Raw genomic sequence first — 21240 nt, 5'->3', positions numbered from 1 at the left:
TATCTCATCCTTTTTAGTCCTGTTTTAAACCCTTTCAGCATCATAAATATGTCAAAATACTAAAGCAATTGCACAAATGAAGGATAATTACACTGTAGGCTTACAGTAAAATGTTTCACTGTTAGAAGTACTAGTGTACAGGATGAAAAATGACTACTTTTACATAATTGGCATTTTCTCAGGAACCCAAAGTGCTATTTTCATAATTTCTTTCAGTATTTGAAGAAAAAGCTCCCAGCTTTAATCTTCGACTTTTATCCACTATGCATTTTAATTTCATTTTAAGTTTAATGGGTTGCCAAGAATGCCAACAAGCGTTGGTTTTAAAATATAGTAAAATTCCAAATGCATTCAGCCTCCAATCAGTCTTTTATGTTATCAAAAACATTGCTCTTTTCTTTACATTGTATTCAAACAAATCGTGTCAATACCCGCTAATTTTCTGCACCGTGGTTATTTCAATGGCTTCACAAGACAGTCTAATATATTTAATTTCATTTTGTTTTAAAAGCAAACTATTCTAACCTAACCTATTCTAAATCTAAATTGATTTCCAACTGTTCAACATATCAGTACTTGTTAAATCGACATCAAGAATTATAAAATAGGTTTACCTCTTTGAATATACTTTGAGGAGTATTTGGATGTAATAGATACAATCGCATTGTTCTTAATTTATTAACGTCAACTTAAAAAATATCACTTAAAAGAAAGATAAAAATTGTAATAAACTAAATCTGGAGGAACAAAATCTACAAGCTGGAAGAGTATTTCAAAAGTATTTCAAACATTTGGTTAGATTTGCAAATTCGACCAAGTTAAGCATAAGTTATGTAGCATTTACACAATTACACTTTGTATACAATGTTTAATTTTCTGGTCAAGTTAAAGAGTCAAGTTTTTTAATTGAAGGGAGCCCTCAGAGGCTAAGATTCAACCAAAAAACTTGAGACTTACAAGAAATGCGTCCACAGGAGAGAGTTTTCGGCGTCGATAACTTCACCCTGTGTATGGCAAACCAGAGCATAATTTTTACCGAAGTTGTTGTCCCAATATTCCTTGCTGCCTGCCGTGTAGCATAGACAGAATTCCAGGCGATCCCCAACTGCCATGTCGCGAGGTGCCGTCAGGCCGAAGGAAAATCGATCGGTGGGGCCGTCGCAGGAGTTCTGAACGTACGACGCCGGGATGTCCCCGAAGCTTTTCCATCCGTCTGAGGAGTACCTCACCTTAACTCTCTTGTGGTAGCTTAAGTTCTGCACCTTGATCGTCCCCAACACGGTGAAATCCGAAAGTATGGCGTTCTCCAAGCAGACCCCTTGTTGGTTCACGCGCGTTATGAAATCCGGTTGACCTCCGGGTTGTATGAATGACATGGAGAGGTAGCGGGGCTGGATCGACAGAGCGACCGTCCGGCCTGACGCATCGAGGCCCGCTGCAGCCGCACAAGCAGCGGCAGCCATCGATGGGTAATCTGGGGGCGACTCGGACTCCAAAATATCCCGAACTGTCTCCAGGTCCAGGCCCAGGGCATCAGCAAACCGCACCGACTTTCCGCCCGGGGTCTCCGGTGTCTTACTGCTGTCTTTGATGGAAGATTTCCGCCTGAGAATACCAGTATCCGTTGTGTCAGAGGAAGAGGCCACACTTGCCGGTGAGGTCACAGTTGGCGAGCTGATACTCTGGGGGGAGGCCACACAAAGTGAGGACCCCGAGTCCTCCTCTGTCATGTCCTCATTTTCAGCATAACGAGGCCTGTCCTCCGAGGAAGCCGAACTGCAATCGTCAAACTCGCAATCCAGGACATCTTGATCCACACAGCGGGCAAGTTCAATGTCGATCGGCGGCGGTCTCGGCATATTTTTCATCCTACTCGACTTCACCGGTGTATTTGCCATCTCCAATGTAGTCTCTGTTCCATTTAGGTCCGTATCAGCTCCTCCGTTCGTCAGGGTGTTGGCGGTCATATTGGGTCTTGCGAGCGGCGAAATGTTTATAAGCGCAAATTCTCCGCTATCTACATGGTCCGGCGACCCTCCAGATCCTGCCAGCATGTTCGTGAACACACGGCGATATCAGTGTTGTTGTGGTACTCTATTTTCTCATGCGCTGTGTACGTCCACACGTCACAGTGTCCGCCTATATAATAGTCTGTAGTCTACGTGCTGAACTGCACATAGGCATTGACCGGCTACGTCATCAGACCGTTTGGGTCAAGTTGTGGCGGCCGGTCTAGCCGCACGTCATCACAGTCGGCTAGCATAGTCTGTATGTCTGTACTGACCTATTCGTGTTAATGCGGAATGCATAAATATAATTATTTTGGCTGACTGCTATAACTACGAGTGGTCACACTTCGTTTCACAGTGATGACGCTGACATGACTTGCATATTTCGTATATTTACGAAACTTGTATATTTACAAACGTCAACTCCACTGAACTCTAGCACTAGTGCGTATGATGGTTCGTGAACACACTGGCTATTGTGCACATGTAAACACGAAGTTCATCCTTGCTTCATGGTCAGCGAACTAACTGGCACTATATTATGTAGCCTGCTAGCACTGCCATCGGAGTCTGTCCTTCGCACTGGGATCAGAGTTCATTATGGTTATACGTACGTTGCACGTCCATCTGAAGGGTCGAGTCCGGTTCAGGGGCTCCAACGCAGTGAAGGTCAGGAAACATATCGCTGCAGCTACATGTATACTTCCTGGTTTTATGCTACATGTATGATGTACAATACAATATAAACATGTCAGTCAGTCTCCATGATATCGTGGTAGCATTTTTCAACGGTTCCACTAAAACATCATACTGAAATCATGACATAACTATCAGTGAAATACATACGGTACCTTCTTAGTCCTCATAAATGGTCGAAAGGTCATTTAAGAGGTCCTACACAATTGGTGGCACTCAGTGGAAAGAATTAGCTTTCTTGTTATTGTACATGCAAATCTCCTTTGTGAAAGCTACTGTGCTATGTGTATGCATGACTCGTGTCCAACTACCAACATACTGCCGCGACTGTTTGCGTTGTACAGCCCAGGTATTGTTGGCCTACGTACCAGGAAATCACGCCCATTTGTTGTAAACTGTGACTAGTAGTAGTATACCATGACTGAGCAATGATATCCTTCCTATGCTGAACAGGTTGGGAAATGGAAGTTGGCAAAAACTGGATTCCCAGAAAATTGTGTAATGTCATTTTCCTGTCCCATAGGTTTGTGCATAAACTGCATAAACTGCTTGTTTGTCGTCCATACCCACGATGCAATGCAGAGTATAATGTCAATGAAGGTTTATAGCCCATTTTAAACATTGTATTCGTCTCTAGCTTATAATTATAGGCTTTTAACAATCCAGATGAAAATACAAACTTTGTCCTCATTTTATATGAATTCGATTTTCCCAAAGCAGAATGTGGCAAACGATTTTGAGCTAGATCCCGAGTTCTTTTCGAGAAAGTGTAAAAAAATAGATAAAAGGTTTACCTGACAGTTTGAATATTATGTTATGTTTTATTCCACTAATAGGTACAAACTCCAAACCCTGGGAAGGGTTACAATAGTGAAATTGAACATTCAATTATTAGGCAGCCGGGTTTACAAAGAGTATCCTTTGAGATTACATCATGTTTTGCCTCTCCTTAAGTTTAGTACATGGGATTATTTAGCTATATGTAATAGTTCGTTTATCTGTAGACGACATTAAAACAATTAATTGGTCATTTTTTTGGTTCAACCATTACAGATTTTAAATTGACAATTTAAAAGATCCGGATGTTTGAAATATAATGTCCAATATATCAACAACATTGATACACTCACCATTACAATTGAAATCTATCTCAGAATCCCATTTTTGATACAGATCACTATTCAAGATCATAACATTCGTTTTGATAGGAAGGTAATAGTACATTTATTGATAAAAATTAAATGAACAATGAAAATCAGACTTTTAATTACTCGGAATTCGCTTTCTCTAGTTGAATGATTTGAAGTAAGTTTGTCACAGTTTCACAAACAAAGAAACAAAACAAAATGCAACTTGGAACAGTCTGTGCGCTGCACCTGGTGGGAGCGACCCCTTTTCGCTCGTACCCCCGCCCTGCAAACACGGACGCTCGGAATAGCTGATGCCGCTCCACCAACCTCGTCCCCAGGGTGTCGAGCAGTACGCACCCACCACTACCTGCTCTCTCACCCTGGTATTGGATCATTTGCATGTGCAAGATTTTTGAACACGTATGCAAATGAGAAATAGTCTGGTGCCTGCATGTGCGTTACATTAGCGGTTGTTTTTGTATGCGGTGTCTGGGGTAAAAACTGTGAGAGAAACTGTAAAAAAAAACCTTATATTAAATCATTCAACTAGAGAAAGCGAATTCCGAATAATTAACATTAAAAGTCTGATTTTCATTGTTCATTTAATTTTATCAGTAAATTTACTGATATTACCTTCCTATCAAAACGAATGTTATGATCCTGGTTGGTCACGACTACGCGGCCGACCTCGAAATACCTGGGTGTGACAGCTTGATGCTGACCATGCTCTGTCAGCCCCTGCCCTGTGGCCCATCTCGACTGATCGGTTGGCATGGGTGGCTCAACATAGCTGAATTTGGAGACTGATGATGATAATGATGATCTTATCGAGACAACATGCAGTATCATATCTCATATTAATGTGCGCAAATTGGAAAGAAAATTAGTATTTTCGAGGACGCGAATCAGGATCAGAAAGAAAGTTTCCTATCCAGGGCTTATTATTGGAAACGAGGTTGGAAATAAAGTGAGCACTGGGGACGAGGTTGCAGCTTCACAGAATCTTGTGAAGGAAGTACGGATGGCATTATGGGAAACATATCATGACCCTCGCTTGTACTATCTAGCGCGTTACGCATGATAAACAGCAACAGTGCTGCATGCTACGTCACAGGTCCGCAAAATCTATCCAATGAGAGCTCGAAGAGATCAGCCCTTCCCAGCGTCCTGTTTGCAGGGCGGGTTGGTACGAGCGAACGACCACTTGGCTTCATGTTGACTATAGAGGGCGCTAGATAAATAAATCAATAATATTTCCAAATGTAGGAACTAGGAATACAGCTGCAGATAGTTGTATTTAAAATTTTAAGTAAAGATGAGCACTTTATTTCAAGCTCAGGCTATACTCAAATGAATTTGAAACACATTTTGATTTGCAAATGTCACCTATATGGAGGTTCGTTGCAAATAGGACTGTTACCCACTACCCATCCCAAAATTGTGCGGAGTTGGAGTCTTGGAGATCCACTTTGGGATAACTTTTCAGGTTTTTGGCAGAAGCAATTTGGAAAACAAAGATGGGTCCTTCGTCTATTTTCTTATTAGCACGTGCACTTGCTGTGGGAGCGGCGACGATTCTGACCAGATGTTTCCTGGTTATCGCTGTTCTTCGGTCGGGTCGGATTATGAATCACATCCTCGTTTGATGCCTGCTTAGTTTCCCGGATCTTCGTCGCTGTCATGAAAGTTGGCAAGAAAATAACGAAGAGCTTTAACCGTGGGCTAGTCTGGTTCCCTGACCTAGTTAAGCATTTAAGATTGGTCTTACTGTGATGCATAGACGTGCTTACATTTATCATTGAAACAGGAGGAATACTCCCGATTCAGTTGTATAGGTTTAGATAAAAGCGTGTTTTCCAAAACTAATTCTTTCCCATGGTAATCAAAATGAAAGGGAGAACTGGGCTCCAGCTTGTGATGGGGGCTGGGGTGGGGGTGGGGTGTGCCCCTAGATCTTATGCCATCGAATGACTTCATGGAAGGAGCTAATTATTTCTTACCAAGTTGAGCAATTATTCTCTCCACGTTTTCTCCCGTCTTGGCACTCGTTTCTAAGAAGATGGCGTTTAAGAGATCAGCATACCCCCTTGCCTCATCGGATGGGACAACTCGACCCGTCTCTTCAAGATCCAACTTGTTGCCCACCACGACCAACGCCATGTTTGTGTCGGTGCGCATCCGTATAGTTGGAATCCATTCGGTGCGGAGACTTTGGAAACTTGTCTGGAAGGTGTGGAGGTATTTCATTTAAAGCAGTGGCGATGAAAGTATGCATAAACATGGTTTGAGGATGGATAGTCGATATTAGCTCCCCGAGGTACTGAACGTTGACACACTATAGTTCCCGAGGCGAATCCATCCGAAGTAATACATATTATATTTGTTTTACTCTACCTCATACATATTCAGTTGCCGAATAGTCCCATTGCAATACTACTCACCAAAAGATTATTGCTCAACTTCAGGAAAGTTCAGTTCTTTTGCAATACACTATACCGCATTGTGGACAACTTTTTTTGAAGGAGAGGCATTTTTCTCCAGTTCGGCATCATTGAGCTCGGGAAAACCCTGATTAACATTTTTTACGTGTGCCGTCATCTTTTCATGTGTATAGTGCGCATGCACACTAAACCGATGCGGCAGTCCAACGATTGCTTCGTAACACGCACGTGTAGTGGACTATCGCATGGTAGTCTGGTTCCCAGACCAAACGATTTTGACTATTCCTGATGAATCTTAGGTCAGGTAGCCTTCGGTAATACATTGTATAACAATTTACGTCATGTTACTAAAATGGGAGGCATTCCTCCATTTACCAAAATGTCAGAAGTTTGCTGAATTCGTTTCGTTGACAATCGGATAGCGCCCTAGTATTTCCGCGGAGTCAATATAGGTTTTATTTATAATAATTTCTTATTAAAAACTGTTTTTAAAAATAGTTGATAATTAATATTCATTGTTTCATTTAGAAAACTTGAAATTCAACGGCGATTTTGTACATCAAGTATACTCGGATCGTATACGAGGGGCGATTTTTTTGCTGCGTCATGAACTATTTTGAATTTGACGAATGTTATATACCGAGATTTTCCAAAACTCGGCGTGGTCTCCATTCGGCTTCGCCTGCTAACAGTGCTATTTGGGTGTCGAACTGAAGATTCCAGGTCAACATTAGTCAATGTTTTCTCACAGAAATATCAAACTGTATTATTATAACTGTATGGTATGTTGAAGCAAGTGATTTATTTAAAAATTTGATCGGAACATTAAAAGCTACAAGCGATGAAACGAAGCCGAGCTTTGATAGAGGGCCGTCAATGTCGTCATGTTTATTTTTAGCCACGGGGCTGCCTGACCTACAGTTTAAACGTGAGCGTCGGGAATAAATGTCAGTTCTGGGAACCAGACTAATCGCATGGGTAATAGATAGTATACTACGCATGCCTATTTATCCTGTTCGTGAATGCTTGCATGCGCGCTTGGTATAAACAGCAAAAATAGCTGACACATGAAGGTTAATGGAGTGAAAATTCGGCTCTCGATCATGAATAATGAGGTATAGTAATACAAAATATCGACTCGTGCGTTTTACGGATGGAGGAACAAAGACCTATCCTTAGTGAGGGCGCTCTATGCAAGAGGTCTATACCTGTCGATTTCATGCACAATCGAGACAGTCGATGTGCGTAATCGTAAAAACGCGATTATGAAAACTGTGAAAAAAATCATTTGTTAATAATAAAAAACCCAATTATTGCTTAAACGAGAAGCTGAGATGACAATGGTTCAAACTTACTTCGTCTGTGATGTCGTAGACCAGAACGATCCCGTCGGCGCCTCTGTAGTACAATGGCGTCAAGGCTCGAAACTGCCAAAGAGAACTGCACAGTGACGTCATTGCCGACACATGCATAATTCATGATGCCACACCAGTGCCGAAATGGGTTGAAGTGACTTCATCACATTTTAGAAAATGTGCACTGTGTATACATTGTACTTCATTGTGGCATAGGTGGGGTTTTTGGGTGCAAATTCTGAAAACGAGCTCAGACGGGGTTGAATAAAAGGCTGAGATCCTTTGTTGGTCAAAATATAAAAAAAACCCATTGTACCACAATACAGTGTATATAATTATTTCTATGTACACATCCATCATCAAGTAAGGGGTTGGTATAGGATAGAATATACCAAAACAAAGCTTTCTCGTTAAATTAAACGTGTTGTTTCGCCTTGACATGCATTCTGTTTTCAACTTTTTTGTAAATTGGTACTGTTGGTGGGCTACCCACCCTTTCAGCTCCAGCCGTGTCCCATATACACATTTTAACCGTCTCCCCGTTCACGCTCAGTTCCTTTTCAAGATAGGCGGCTCTGTTGAGATTCAAATAAAACATGGCGTCAATTCAATATCCGTGCAAAACATAATCTTGAACATGCATGACGTCACTGAAATACGCAGATCGCACGCTCTCATAGACGTATAATAAAAACCTAGACACGACATTTGCTATTGCGCCTGTGAGCAAAATGTTACGCGTATTATGCGAACGCGTCGCGTCGCGCAAGAGGGCGGTCTCACTGGTCTCACTCATACATACATGTATAGAATTTTATATCTATGGTCTCACTACGCGCATTATTTGGAATCTTTTGGTTCTGTACGTACGCGTGTGGGGAAGAAAAACCCTAAGTGGTGCACAAGTGCATTGGCGCTGGCCTGAACACTCGTGGTATACGTATGAAGTATGCGTGTAAATCGAAGCCACATGATAATTCGCGCATCGCGCCAAGCCGCGTGACGCAGCCTGTTTTGCTCACAGAATCATTACAACGTAAAAACAGTTAAAGACATAGTCCATCATTTGTAATTTGTGCATTTTGTTCGTTTGAAGCAACAAAAGTGTTCAAAATCTAATGAAGGATACTGAACAACAAACCTGATGAAGTTTCAGCTCAGCTTCAGCTGTATATTCCGAGAAAAACAGCATTCTAGGATCTCAATTTCAAATCAAAATTTGCTAAATCATGTTTTGAATTGTTTTGAATTGCAGCTTACGCGATGTCGCGCACTGATCCGACGAAGTATGGCAACACCGCGCGCCTGTGCGTCGTGCCAATGCTTGCGCCAGCTGCGCCGAATAATAAAACGAACTACTAAATTAAAAGTTCCTACGGTGCTTCTTAAAGCCAGAGTCCATCATTTGCCAAAGTAGGTAACTGGCGTAATTATTGTTGAAAAACATACTGGTTGAAAGATAGTAAGGGGACTAAACTCCCTGTGAAATTATTCATTCTGGCAAGCTCTCATTTTGAAGAAATCAACGAAAGAAGGCATTTCCAACGGTGCGTCTTAAGCACCGTAGGAAAATTTAAATTAGTAGTTCTTCCACAAAAATAGAAGATTTTAAAGAGTTCTTTGTCGTGATTGGTTCAAATATATCTGCATTATGCATACTTGAATACATGAATAAGTGATTAGCTCAACGAGATGGTAAAGGCCCTCGCGGCTTTGCCGCTCGCTGGATAGTATTTTTACGTGCCAGCATTCGGGGCACGTCACGTGTCCGGATCAAGACGCGTGGGCCTTGACTAAAGGCTACAGTTTATCCGTTTTACGTGCCGACGCCATCTTTAAAATGCTAAAAGTTGTGATTTTGAAGAATCAATCCTTTCAAACAAAACGTTTGGACGATGCGTTATTTAGCAAAGATTTGTCCCTTTACAACTGAAGATACAGGGGTTTTTTTTAGCAAAAAACGAGGCTGACATAATCCATATCGTACATGCATCGCGACTTTCGAATAACATTTTATTTATTCGTACGTGATGTTTCCGTGCATTATGGGCACGCCCGGCGTGCAGCCTTCTAAATGCACGCGCAGTACACTCTGAATAGCCAATCAGCGTCATTTACGTCATCATCACGACCAGGGATTAGTGTAAGGGACGCGCACGCGCCCCTGGAGTCGAGGCTGGGGATTGTGTAAATTAAATGTGTCAAAATATGGCACATTATAATTAGGCTGCAGTCTATCCGTTTTACGTGCCGACGCCATCTTTAAAACGTTAAAAGGTGTGACTCTGAAGAATCAATCCTTTCAAACAAAACGTTTGGACGTTGCGTTATCTAGCAAAGATTTGTATTAATGTACGTGCCCCTTTCGTCCCTTTACAACCGAAGATACAGGGGTTTTTTTAGCGAAAAAACGAGGCTGCCATAATCCATATCGTACAGGCATCGCGAATTTTGAATAACAATTTTTGTTTAGGAGACGTAGGTGACGTTACGTACAAAGCACGCGAGCGCATTATGGCGCGCCCTGCGTGCAATCTTCGAAATGCGCGCGCAGTACGCTGTGAATAGCCAATCAGCGTCATTTACGTCATCATCACAGCCAGGGGTTAGTGTAAGGAACGCGCACGCGCCCATGGAGTCGAGGCTGTGGTCGCTCTATCAAGAGGCGCCAGTGGCGGCTTACTGCTTTTTAGATTCACAGAAATTTTAAAGCTATAGTGCCGAGCCTTGTGGGAAGCTTTATTGTTCAGTGGAATCCGGTGGCCAGAATTAGAAGCTTTTACTGCGGTGGTGTCACGCTCACGTGCATGCTGCACGCGTTCTTAAAGACGAGGCGCACGCGCATTTTGGTATTCCTATTGGTGGAAGGAGCCCGGAGAGCGTGTGTACTACCTGAGCGCGACTCGCGCGAGCCTGGTGTCACCGCAAAAAATGGCTGCCGCCGGATTTGTCTATTATATTCCGTGCAAAGATGTCTTTCGCGCCTGTCTTTTGCAATATACAAACAACATTGTACTGACATGGTGATTCCATTTCGAAATGAAATCCTTTAAAACTGCCATGTTATTAACGTTATAACTATTTATTCCGGGTGGAAATTGCACAACACTTACCCAATGGTATTATCCAATTTTTCGTCGAACTCATCATGTTTTAGCCAATGAGCAATACATGACTTCCCAACTCCAGTGTTCTGAAAGTTGAAAAAATGACTAGGAGATTTTGTTCTAGCTCATGGGCTTTAATCACGAGTCCGCCATGTTAAATTGAAAGCGAGGTAAATTCTTCATTTTTGAAACTTGCGAATAGAAATGAAAGCAGTGACATAAAGTTATGTATCAGTCTGCTCTGATGGATAATGTAAACTAACTGTGATTAAACATACCCTTATATATTTAGCCACATTAAAAAAAAACGAAAGAGAGGCTACAATAGTCTGGCAACATCCCATTCAACAATTCACAATTTATAAAATACATTCAGGGAACTCGACCAAAAATGGACTTCCTCGTGCATAAGGTGCAAGGCCGGTTCACACTCGGCGCGAAAGCGAACGCGAACGCAAATTTGTGACGTCAGGGCAAGTTTTCGGGCTGCGAGTTCGCAAATCCTGAACACATTTCAACTCGGGCGAACTTCGCAGCGAATGCTTCATGACGTCAAATTCGTATCGCATTCGTATGAAGTATGAACCACTAACATTGCTGTTCCAGGTTGACGTCAGATCCTGAGAGTCAACCACATGTCTTCTCAAGTCCTCACGTGTCAATCACAAGTCATCTACATTCTTATGTCAAGTGACAAACTATTCTAATGCTAGAATGTTTAATGTCATGTCCAAATTTATTTCAAGGCATGGAAAAAGAAAGAAAATGAATAAAACGCACTTCTTCTGAGTTTTTATTCCTTTTACCCACTTTTTAAAATAATCAAGCTCTGCCCCCAAACCGGCAGGTTTCAAGGTGGGTCCACCTCTTAAAATGATTCTTAGACTGTTTTGAATCTGTACGCCATATTTCATGCTCTTATCACAAATTTGGGCACGGTTTGGGCAAAAATAATGGGCCTATTGACCAGGACATATACGTGTACATTATACAGTATACATAGAAACATATATAGATACAATCTTTAACTCATTCCTAAGTAACTTTGTCCAACGTTTTTCCGTTCTTAAGTGGCATATTTGGTATCAGGGGGTCAATCGCAACACTTGAGTCCAAAAAACGGCGTTTGTGCGAGACATGTTAATTTAAAAAACTCGAAATTTTTGGACACTTGACCATGGTCCCCTGACCCCCATCCGACCTAGGGCAACTTAAGAATGGCCATTTCGGAACTATCCCCCCCCCCCCCCCGACGGGCAATCGATTGGTACAATCAAACCTTTTGTGCTGAAATTGTTAATTAAACTCAACCTAGCTCCCGGTATAATACTAAAAATTGCCTCATTCGCGAGTTAGCCATCGTTAATCGAAAGTGAGGTAAACTGTGGAAACTTAAACCAGAGGGAATATAGATAATGCACTGAAGATAACGGATGGAAAGCCCATCCACTAAAATGCCCGGACCACTTTCAAAATACTTTCGAAAGTGAGGCAAATAATGCCAATCAGAATTAGCCTGGTACCTCCCCATTCAAGAGTGTACGGTGAATTAATGGCTGCGGGGAACACGACCTGTGATCATTGTATTGAATATTAAAGGCCCATGCATTCGTTTTGAATTTACGAGAAGTACTTTCTGTTGATATATACTTACCCCAAGCAGGCATATTTTATATCCCTCACGTTTGATCGACATCCTTGTCGGTTCTCGAACTCACTTGAGAAGCACTTGACAAGACATTACAATGCCGGGTTTGCTGTTAGATATCTTTAGCTAGTTTTCTATCTTTTTCTGCCTATCTCTTGACAGTCGATCGAGAATGCATATTGGGCCGTATAACCCGGAAACCGAGAGTGACGATAGACCAATACTGTTGAACATGGTCCCTGTTTGCATCTAGGGATAGATTTAGGTATTCCCCACGATATATATTTAGCATGGTGTTTCCTTTGTAATGAGACAGATCAATCATCGCCAACAGCGAACAATGTTGGACAGAAGCGGAAGAAAGTCCAATTCATGTTTCAACAATTGGGTGAACGAACAATCAAGTTGTGTACTTTTCGATGTCAGTTGTGAGTTGTTGTGCAGGCTAGACTGGGACAGCGGGACCGCCATCAGGATTTATGTATGCGCGTAATGAGAACATGCGTGAAACGAGACTAGTATGGGCGGCCATTCGGGCAAAAAAAGACAACGCACAAAAACTATAAACATATCAAGAAAAATATTCATTCACCAGTAAATTATAAATATAGAACAAAAATATAACACATTGACAAAATGTCATTCAGAACAAATACATGGATGGCCCGAAAAAGAAAATTCCACATGTTATAAATGCGAAATGAATTGAAATGAACGTGTAATACTTCCGGGATTCATGGTTCGCGTTCAATGCGTTGTACAGGTTTGTTTTGTGTGGCCTAATAAGTATGTGTTGCCTAATAGTACATTACACCTCACACACCATCAAACACCAACACACACACATGTTATACGCTATGTGGACATTCCTTTGTTTTCGTGTAGTTAAGAAAACTCGGTACAAAAAATTACTTTACTTAAACTGTGAAAACTCTTTGAACCCCAATTTTTTTGATTTCCTTGAATGTTTCTCTTCATTCTGCGATTACCCGAAAATGCCTCTAAACCTGATTTCCAGAGAGGACGAAACGTTATGTGGACACGGCTTAGTCAACATAACGTCAACACAATTTGTTTACATGTCCACATAGTGACTGTAAGACACACACAGACAAAATCACATGGGGATCTGGTATACGGTACCCTAGAGACATGTGCATAATAGGGAACAAAATACTGTATAGGCCTACGTCTCCACTTTACCCAGCACGATTTGAGACGAAGGGGTCTCCCCTAATCCACTATGCGAACCATAGACTAACACATCCCTAGATATCTCAAAAGAATTCCTGAGATTCTGGTAGCACAATGACCAACACAAAGGCGGGGGTTCCCTCTGTCTCATATCGCGCTACATAACGGTCTTCACAGGGCAATTTCTATAGAGGAATACGCCTCTACAAGGTTATCACAAAATAGTTATATGGATTTTACTCAAGGTGGTTTGATTTGTCGCAAATTGAAGTATTTTGTTTAAGGGATATTAAGTCCGAATTTGAGCCCAGGAAATTAATTCTGGGTAAAGTAGGAGCATTTTGAAACTACACTTTCAAACAAAAACATGACTCCACAAGGATGTTGTTGTGATCTCACTGGGGGGGGGGGGGGGGGTACTGAACAATAGCCTTCCCGTAATACTGAAAAGGTTTAACAGTGGAAATTGGCAAAAGCTAGAAAATGCTGCAATTTCCCTCACAAATTTATCCTACACTTGTGGACTACCCAACAATTGTGGTTCTTCCTACTAGAAGCTTGGAAGTTCATGTGGACACGAATTTAAAATAACTCGGCCTGACTTGATATTATCTATATTTTAGTACTTATTTACATATCAAAGGATTAAATCATATTAATATTTGGTTAAATAGGATTTTGTTTCCACTTTTCCTACAAACCATTTTGTTTTAGATCAGCAACAGTCAAACCTCGGAGATGCACAATCTGCGTCTTCAAAAACTAGTAAATCACAAATCGGAAATGGGCGGTCGCTTTTCAAGAACGTGTAGAAAGATCTTAACAAAACCCAAACTTGTGCAAGACAATATTGTGTGGAAAATACTTTAAAACATGTTTCGAGGGGTCGGGATTTTAAAACCATTTTATACAATAAGTGATTGAAATGACATTCTTTTACCGACGATTTAACGTTTAGTTAATATATTAAAATAATTCTTATAACAATTGCATTTAGGACAGAACCACAAGTGTAGAATACAATCCCGTTCCCACACATTCGCCAAGCTCACAGATTGTCTTTGCCATGACCATTGTTATTCGCTAATCAGTTCTCGCTCCGATGCACACATATTTAGTAAAAATTGCTATGAATCATGCATTTCGTATTTTAAAAAAGATAATGATGCAAATCAGATACGTTAATTAACGTTGTTGATTCTATACTTAATTTTTGTTTGTGAAGAAAGTTGCCAGTCATCGGCCTAATTATGCCTACCATAATTTCACCGCCGCGAACCCATGGGTCGAAATTTACTCCTATATGATGGTGACCATTAACAGCACTATTAGAAACATTTTGGAGCCTCCGGAAAGTTTGGTAGATGTTTTCTATAGTATAACCTAAAATCACTGACGTAATGTTAATGTCAGTAAGGTAATTGTTGATTAAAATTAAAGAATAAACTTTTATCCTGAAACAAAGATATATCGAGGGATTTGCTTTCTCTATACTGTAGTTGACTTTTTAAACATAATTCAATTCAAAGTTTCTTCTCGCAAACACAAGAAAAGAAAAAGCAACCAATTGGCTTCATGTGGACTATAGATGGCGCAACACAAAACAAATCATTTATGCAAGCGTACAGCTGCAGATATTTGTAAATAAAAAAATCTTACTACGGCTCTACTCAGTTGAATTTTGCAAATGTGGAGGTTCGGTGCAAAGAGGACTGTTCCGAACCCAAAATTGGGCGTGGTTGGAGATCCACTTTTGAATAACCTTCAGGTTTTGGCAGAAAGCAATTTGGAAAACAAAGATGGTTCCTTCGTCAGTAGTAATTTAGCACGTGCACTTGCTGTGTGCGCGGCGACGTTTCGATGGATCAGGTATGTCCTTGTCACTGTTCAACGATGAGGGCGGTATTTGGATCACACTCCTCTCGAATTCGTTTTCCTCGTTTGATGTAGGCTTAGTTTCCCTGATCTTCAGCGCTGTCATGAAAGTTTGCAAGGAAATAACGAAGAAATTAAAACCATGGGCTAGTCTGGTTCCCTGACCTGAAAAAAAACCCTGACGTTTCTTGGTAGTTTATAGGTGAGGTAACCGTCACAAAAAGGTAACACATACAACATTTGCAAACATAAAAACACAAAATTACCAAATTATTATAAATTACCTTACCTGACTGTAAGTGAATAATAGTCTGAAGTATCCTGTGAAATCATGGCACTTGGTGTGCTGTCATTTTCAAGAAAAGTGCATTTTTGTATGAATTTGTACAAAATTTGTACAAACGATGGTTGGAAAGAAAATTACTTTTTTTTCTTCAAATAATGCCCCTCAATTCACCAAAATTAGTGCACATTTTGTTTACAATCGGTTACTGTACACGTCCGTGACCGGCTGCAAGCCAGCTGGTCTGGTTCCTTAACCTGACAATTCCCGACGTCTATAAATTGCTCCGTTTCGTCTGAAGTAGGGTCAGGGAACCAGACTACACGAACAGCATTTTGTTTCTTGGTTTTCCAGCATTGATGAACACAAAATTTTAAACAGGCCAATGTAACAATATCTGCTATAAAATTGTAACCCCCGAATCCATCCATTTCTGAAAATTATAGCAGGAGCAAAAGTTGTAGAAAGTGGCGCATCAAAGACCTGCTGGGCGAGAAAACCACTGTCAGTATGTTGTAAACTCAATTGATATTGCTGTTATAACATACACGTTTACCTATTACAATCAAATGGGAGCAAAATACTCTTATACAATCAGTAGTATAAAACGTGTTTTCCAAAACTTCTTTCCGTTCTTATGATACAAAAGTGAGAAAGGAGGCATTCCCAGGCCTCCAGCTGGTGATGGGGGTGTGCCCTCCCTTATGCCATCGATTTACTTTATGGAAGGAGCAAATTTTTTCTTACCGAGTTGGGTAAATATTCTCTCCACGTTTTCTCCCGTCTTGGCACTCGTTTCAAAGAAGATGGCGTTTAAGAGATCAGCATACCCCCTTGCTTCATCGGATGGGACAACTCGACCCGTCTTTTCAAGATCCAACTTGTTGCCCACCACGACCAGCGCCATGTTTGTGTCGGTGCGCATCCGTATAGATGGAATCCATTCGGTGCGCAGATTTAGGAAACTCTTCTGGAAGGTGCGGAGGTATTTCATTAAAATGCAATGACAATGAAATCACAAAATAATTATCTACTCGTGCGTATTATGGATGGAGGAACAAAGACCTTTCCTCACTGAGGGGGCTCTGTGCAAGAGGTCTATAGATGTAGATTGCACATTCGAGACAGTCGATGTGCTGAATCGTAAAACGCGATTTAACAAATCCTGTGAAAACAATTATAATTTTGTTAAAATGTACACACAAAAAACTCCAATTGATTAAACGAGAACTTGAGATGGCGATGGTTCAAACTTACTTCGTCTGTGATGTCGTAGACCAGAACGATCCCGTCGGCGCCTCTGAAGTACAATGGCGTCAAGGATCGATACTGCAAATGGACAACACAGTGACGTCATTGCCCATACATGCATAATTCAGGATGACACCAGTGCTGAAAATGGGAAGTTACTCCATCCTAGCACTTTAGGAAATGTTCATAGTTGTACTGCATTGTTGAATGGGGTTTTTCGTGTGCAAATTCTGGAAAACAAACTTTAGGTGGTTTTTAATTGTCCGTATGAGGTTAAATATATATGAGCCGAGACCCCTTTTTGGTCGAAATTAGTGTAACAAAAACTTTGCCCAACAATACAGTGTACCATTATTTCAATGTACACATCCATCACCAAGTAAGGAGTTGGTTTAGGACTATATACCAAAACCAAGCCTTCTCAGTGATTTTAAAACCCAACTTGCTGTTTTGCCTCTATTTATGTGTTCCGTGTTCAACTTTTTTGGGGGGTACTGTTGATGGGCTACCCACCTTTTCAGATCCTGCCGTGTCCCATATACACATTTTAACCGTCTCCCCATTTACGCTCAGCTCCTTTTCAAAAAAGGCGGCTCTGTTGAGATTCAAATAAAACATGGCGGCAATTCAATTAGTCTGTGGAATATCCCCTTGCACAGCAAGGGTCTATAATGCGACCAGAATGATTCGGCGATTAATTATGCAACTAAACTGCGTCTGCTATATCGGGCGCAATTGATCAAACCAAATGGGGAAAAAATAACCATAAAGCTATCACTTTTCCTACGAAACAACTGGGTGAAAAAAACATTTTTCGTTTAATTTTTTTTTGCCGCAGCCGTACGGTGGCATATCCCTCCTCTCTCTGGATTGGACCCAGTCAGAATGATTGTAGTTCGAAATAATCGTTTCCTCGTATACTACATTTGGCATACTCACGCTAAGGTTGATGTCTTCTCCTCGGAAAAGCTATTACGCACAAAACGATGGACAATGCTGGACTTTCCCACATTCATATCCTGCGAATCGAAATGAACAAGGGACTATACCTCTAGTTGTTTTCAGAATGAACATTTACTTTGGGCTTCCCGCTTGAATCATGTTTGTACGATTGAGTGCCATGTAGTGCATCGCAGTACTTCAGCAAATTTGAAGCTTTATGGAGTTTCAAGGGAAGGGATAGCTTTCGACGTGTTTGTATGGAATCACTGCACTCGCCATAAGAAGACGACAGGCCACAGTTTCGTAATCCAATTTCACACGTGAGCATGTGCAAGATTTTTACTGTGGTATCTGCATCTGTAGATTTCTGCACGTGCAAACTATAAGATATCCCACACAGGGCACAGACACTATACTTAGCAGCATATTAATTAAGAGCCCCCCTTTGTGAGTGTGAGGAGATTTTCGTCGTTGAGTTTGGATTTAAAGACAGTCAGACTTGATGAGTCCCTAATATTTACCGGTAGAGTGTTCCATTGGGCTACACTTCTTGGCAAGAAGGAAAACTTGTAGCAATCCTAATTTTTTTGAGGACGATTTAATGACAAGTACATTTTCTTTGGATGGCATCATTGACGAAGAACCTGTTCACATTGATGGAGGCAAGTTGATGGTGTGCTTTGTACAAGAAGATCCGAGTCGGGCACTATAAGCCTTCTCTCTATCTTCGAGTCGTTTCCATGCAAGGTCTCGAACCACTGGAGAAACACTGCTCCTTCGACTGAAATCTCTTCACAAATCTGCAGCAGCCCGATTTTGAACAATTCCCAAAGTATCAATGTAAATTCGGTGAAGAGGATCTCAGATGGTTGAACAATACTCTAACTGGACTACAACAATCGAATTTGCTCTCTCTCAAGTTAATTTTCCGCAAAAGATGGAATAACTCCTTAAAATAAGTTGTAACATGTAGTTGTAACAAAATATATAAAATGGTGCAATCTAAGTTTTCAGAGTCTTATATAGCGCACGTATCTACCAACAATTAGGTACTCAAGGCGCTGGAAATCGTGTATATTATTAAAGAAAGGTAAATAAAGTTTATGAGAAATATGAGACCAATTATGTAGCACCTTATAAGAGTTTACAAGGTGCTGGGGCACACATTGCAGCCACTGCCAGAAACACCGGGGCAAACCCTTTTCTTAGCGATAAGTGTTACTGGGTTCTTTAAAGGGAATATACAACATTTTATTTTGCTGCAATTTTTCAAAAATAAATGAATTTGGAGGATTAGTGTGCTATAGAAAATATTGTTAAACTAGTTTGTTTCACGTTTTGAGTTCGGAGATGCTGGAAAATCCAAGAAAACCAACCATATTCTTACAGTCTGGTTCTCTGACCCCACTTAAGATGAGACGTTGTAATTTATAGACATTGGGAATTGTAAGGTGAGAAAATCAGTCTAGCAGGCTTGTACCCCTTCACAGATGTGTAATCAATTGCAAAGTTAATGCAGAATGACTAAAGATGACAAATAAGGAGCAGTTTTTGAAAAATAAACAAATTTTGTCAAAGATGTCAAAGATGACAAATATTGGGGGGGGGGCAGTTTTTGAAATATAAACAAATTTTCTCCAACGACCAGCGTTGGAAATATAGTTTTCAAAAAAAAAAAGTTTTCTTGAAAATGGCAGCACACAAGGAGGCACAATTTTACAGTTTGCTTTAAACGGTCATTCACTAACTGTCCAGTAAGATATTTTGTTATAATTTGATCATTTCGTTTCTTGATGTTTGCATGTTGTTCCTTGATGTTTGCAAATGTTGTATCTTCCCTTTAACGTGCATTACACAACACACGGGACCAAAGGCTTCACGTCCCGTCCGAAGGACAAAGCAATAATGCTAAAGTGCCTTGCTCAAGAGCACAAGCACCATGTTCCCACGGTCAGGATTCGAACACATGTACCACGGCACACGAGTCGAGCACCGTAACCATTGGACCACAGCACCCAAGTTGTACTCAACTGAACTAATCTGTAACTTGGGTTTTATAATTGGTTAAAGGATCCTTATTTCAGTGTATAGCGTTGACCTTTAAATTACATCAGACCATTACTGAAGTTGGGGCAGGCTGCGTGCAGTTATTTCCTTCCTGAAAACGTATTCTTTGGAAGGAGGATGGAATTGCAATGACGTACGTCAAACATGACAGCGAGGGCTGGCTTAGGGAACATCTGCATAGTTATTAATTATTAAACATGCATGTTGATACTGTGATAAGAAAACCCAGCCAGTTAGATTGGCAAGTAACGTGTGGATTTTGGTTGTGCATTAAACCATAGCAGGCTTGGACCCACGTACAGTTTTCTCAGTGATGCCAACTGCACTTCTGTTTTTATGAGAGTACTCCTCACCAATTGCATTATTCTCACAGAAATGGTGTTTTTGTCTAAGAGTCGGCCATCTTGAATCGAAAGCGAGGCAAACCCCCAAACTTACGAATGGAAGGAATGAAGACAACTCAAAAACAACAAATTACAGGTTAACCTCACTGTGCTTCGATAAATTATGTAATGGATGGAAAGTCCACTCAAATTTCGGAACCATTTGCAAAATAATTTTGAAAGCGAGGCAATCACAACCAATCAGAATTAGCCCGATACCTCCCCATTCAAGAGTGCACGATGAATAAATGGCTGCGGGGAACACGACCTGTGATCGTTGTTATGTACTAAGGCCCATTTGTTTGGAATTTACAACAAGCAGTTTCTGTTGATATGTACTTACCCCAACCAGGCATATTTTATATCCACGTTTGACCGACATCCTTGTTGGTTTCTCGAACTCAAGAGAAGCACTTGACTATACATGTACAAACATTGCAGTGCCGGAATTTCCAGTTGGAATTATATCTGTGGCTAGTGTTCAATACTGCTTACTATCAATCTGTTCGAGAGACTGTATAAACCAGGAAACCCAACGCGACGATATGCATTGTTGAACGTGATCACTGTTTGCACTTTGAAACTAGGAATAGATTTTGGTATTCCCCTCGATATACATTTAGTATGTGTTTCCTTTATAATAAGATTAATCATCGCCAAAAGCAAACAATGTTGGACAAGTAGAAGTGGACGAAAGTCCAATTCATGTTTCAACAATTGGGTAAACGAACAGACAACTTGTGCACTTTTCGTCATTTCGATGCCAGATGCGAGTTGCTGTGCACTCGCCGGGAGACTGAGTAGTAACCTTCCCATAATACTGAAAACGTTGAGCGATAAAAATTGGCAAAAGCTAGAA

At 40.9% G+C, this 21240-nt stretch overlaps 3 protein-coding genes across 3 annotated transcripts; all 3 read right to left on the bottom strand.

The window, feature by feature from the left end:
• Window positions 1-480: 480 nt before the first annotated feature.
• On the bottom strand, window positions 481-3390 carry LOC119739417 (glycogen-binding subunit 76A-like). The gene has a single exon (XM_038214364.1). It carries the CDS (start codon window positions 2052-2054, stop codon window positions 954-956), a length of 1101 nt encoding a protein of 366 aa, XP_038070292.1. The 5' UTR covers window positions 2055-3390; the 3' UTR covers window positions 481-953.
• A 1716-nt stretch (window positions 3391-5106) lies between these two features.
• Window positions 5107-12703, bottom strand: LOC119739492 (ras-related protein Rab-22A-like). Its single transcript, XM_038214468.1, has 6 exons — window positions 12393-12703; window positions 10745-10824; window positions 8125-8206; window positions 7632-7703; window positions 5836-6058; window positions 5107-5510 (listed from the first exon to the last, which is right to left on the bottom strand). The coding sequence occupies exons 1-6, from the start codon at window positions 12432-12434 to the stop codon at window positions 5377-5379; spliced, it is 633 nt and encodes a 210-aa protein (XP_038070396.1). The 5' UTR covers window positions 12435-12703; the 3' UTR covers window positions 5107-5376.
• A 1317-nt stretch (window positions 12704-14020) lies between these two features.
• On the bottom strand, window positions 14021-20884 carry LOC119739178 (ras-related protein RHN1-like). The gene is made up of 6 exons (XM_038214007.1): window positions 20725-20884; window positions 17929-18008; window positions 17503-17584; window positions 16996-17067; window positions 16486-16708; window positions 14021-15554 (listed from the first exon to the last, which is right to left on the bottom strand). The coding sequence occupies exons 1-6, from the start codon at window positions 20761-20763 to the stop codon at window positions 15403-15405; spliced, it is 648 nt and encodes a 215-aa protein (XP_038069935.1). The 5' UTR covers window positions 20764-20884; the 3' UTR covers window positions 14021-15402.
• Window positions 20885-21240: the final 356 nt, after the last annotated feature.

Source organism: Patiria miniata, unplaced genomic scaffold, assembly GCF_015706575.1.
Source record: "Patiria miniata isolate m_02_andy unplaced genomic scaffold, ASM1570657v1 HiC_scaffold_30, whole genome shotgun sequence".
Classification (NCBI taxonomy): domain Eukaryota; kingdom Metazoa; phylum Echinodermata; class Asteroidea; order Valvatida; family Asterinidae; genus Patiria; species Patiria miniata.
This window is presented reverse-complemented; position numbering and strand designations above follow the sequence as displayed.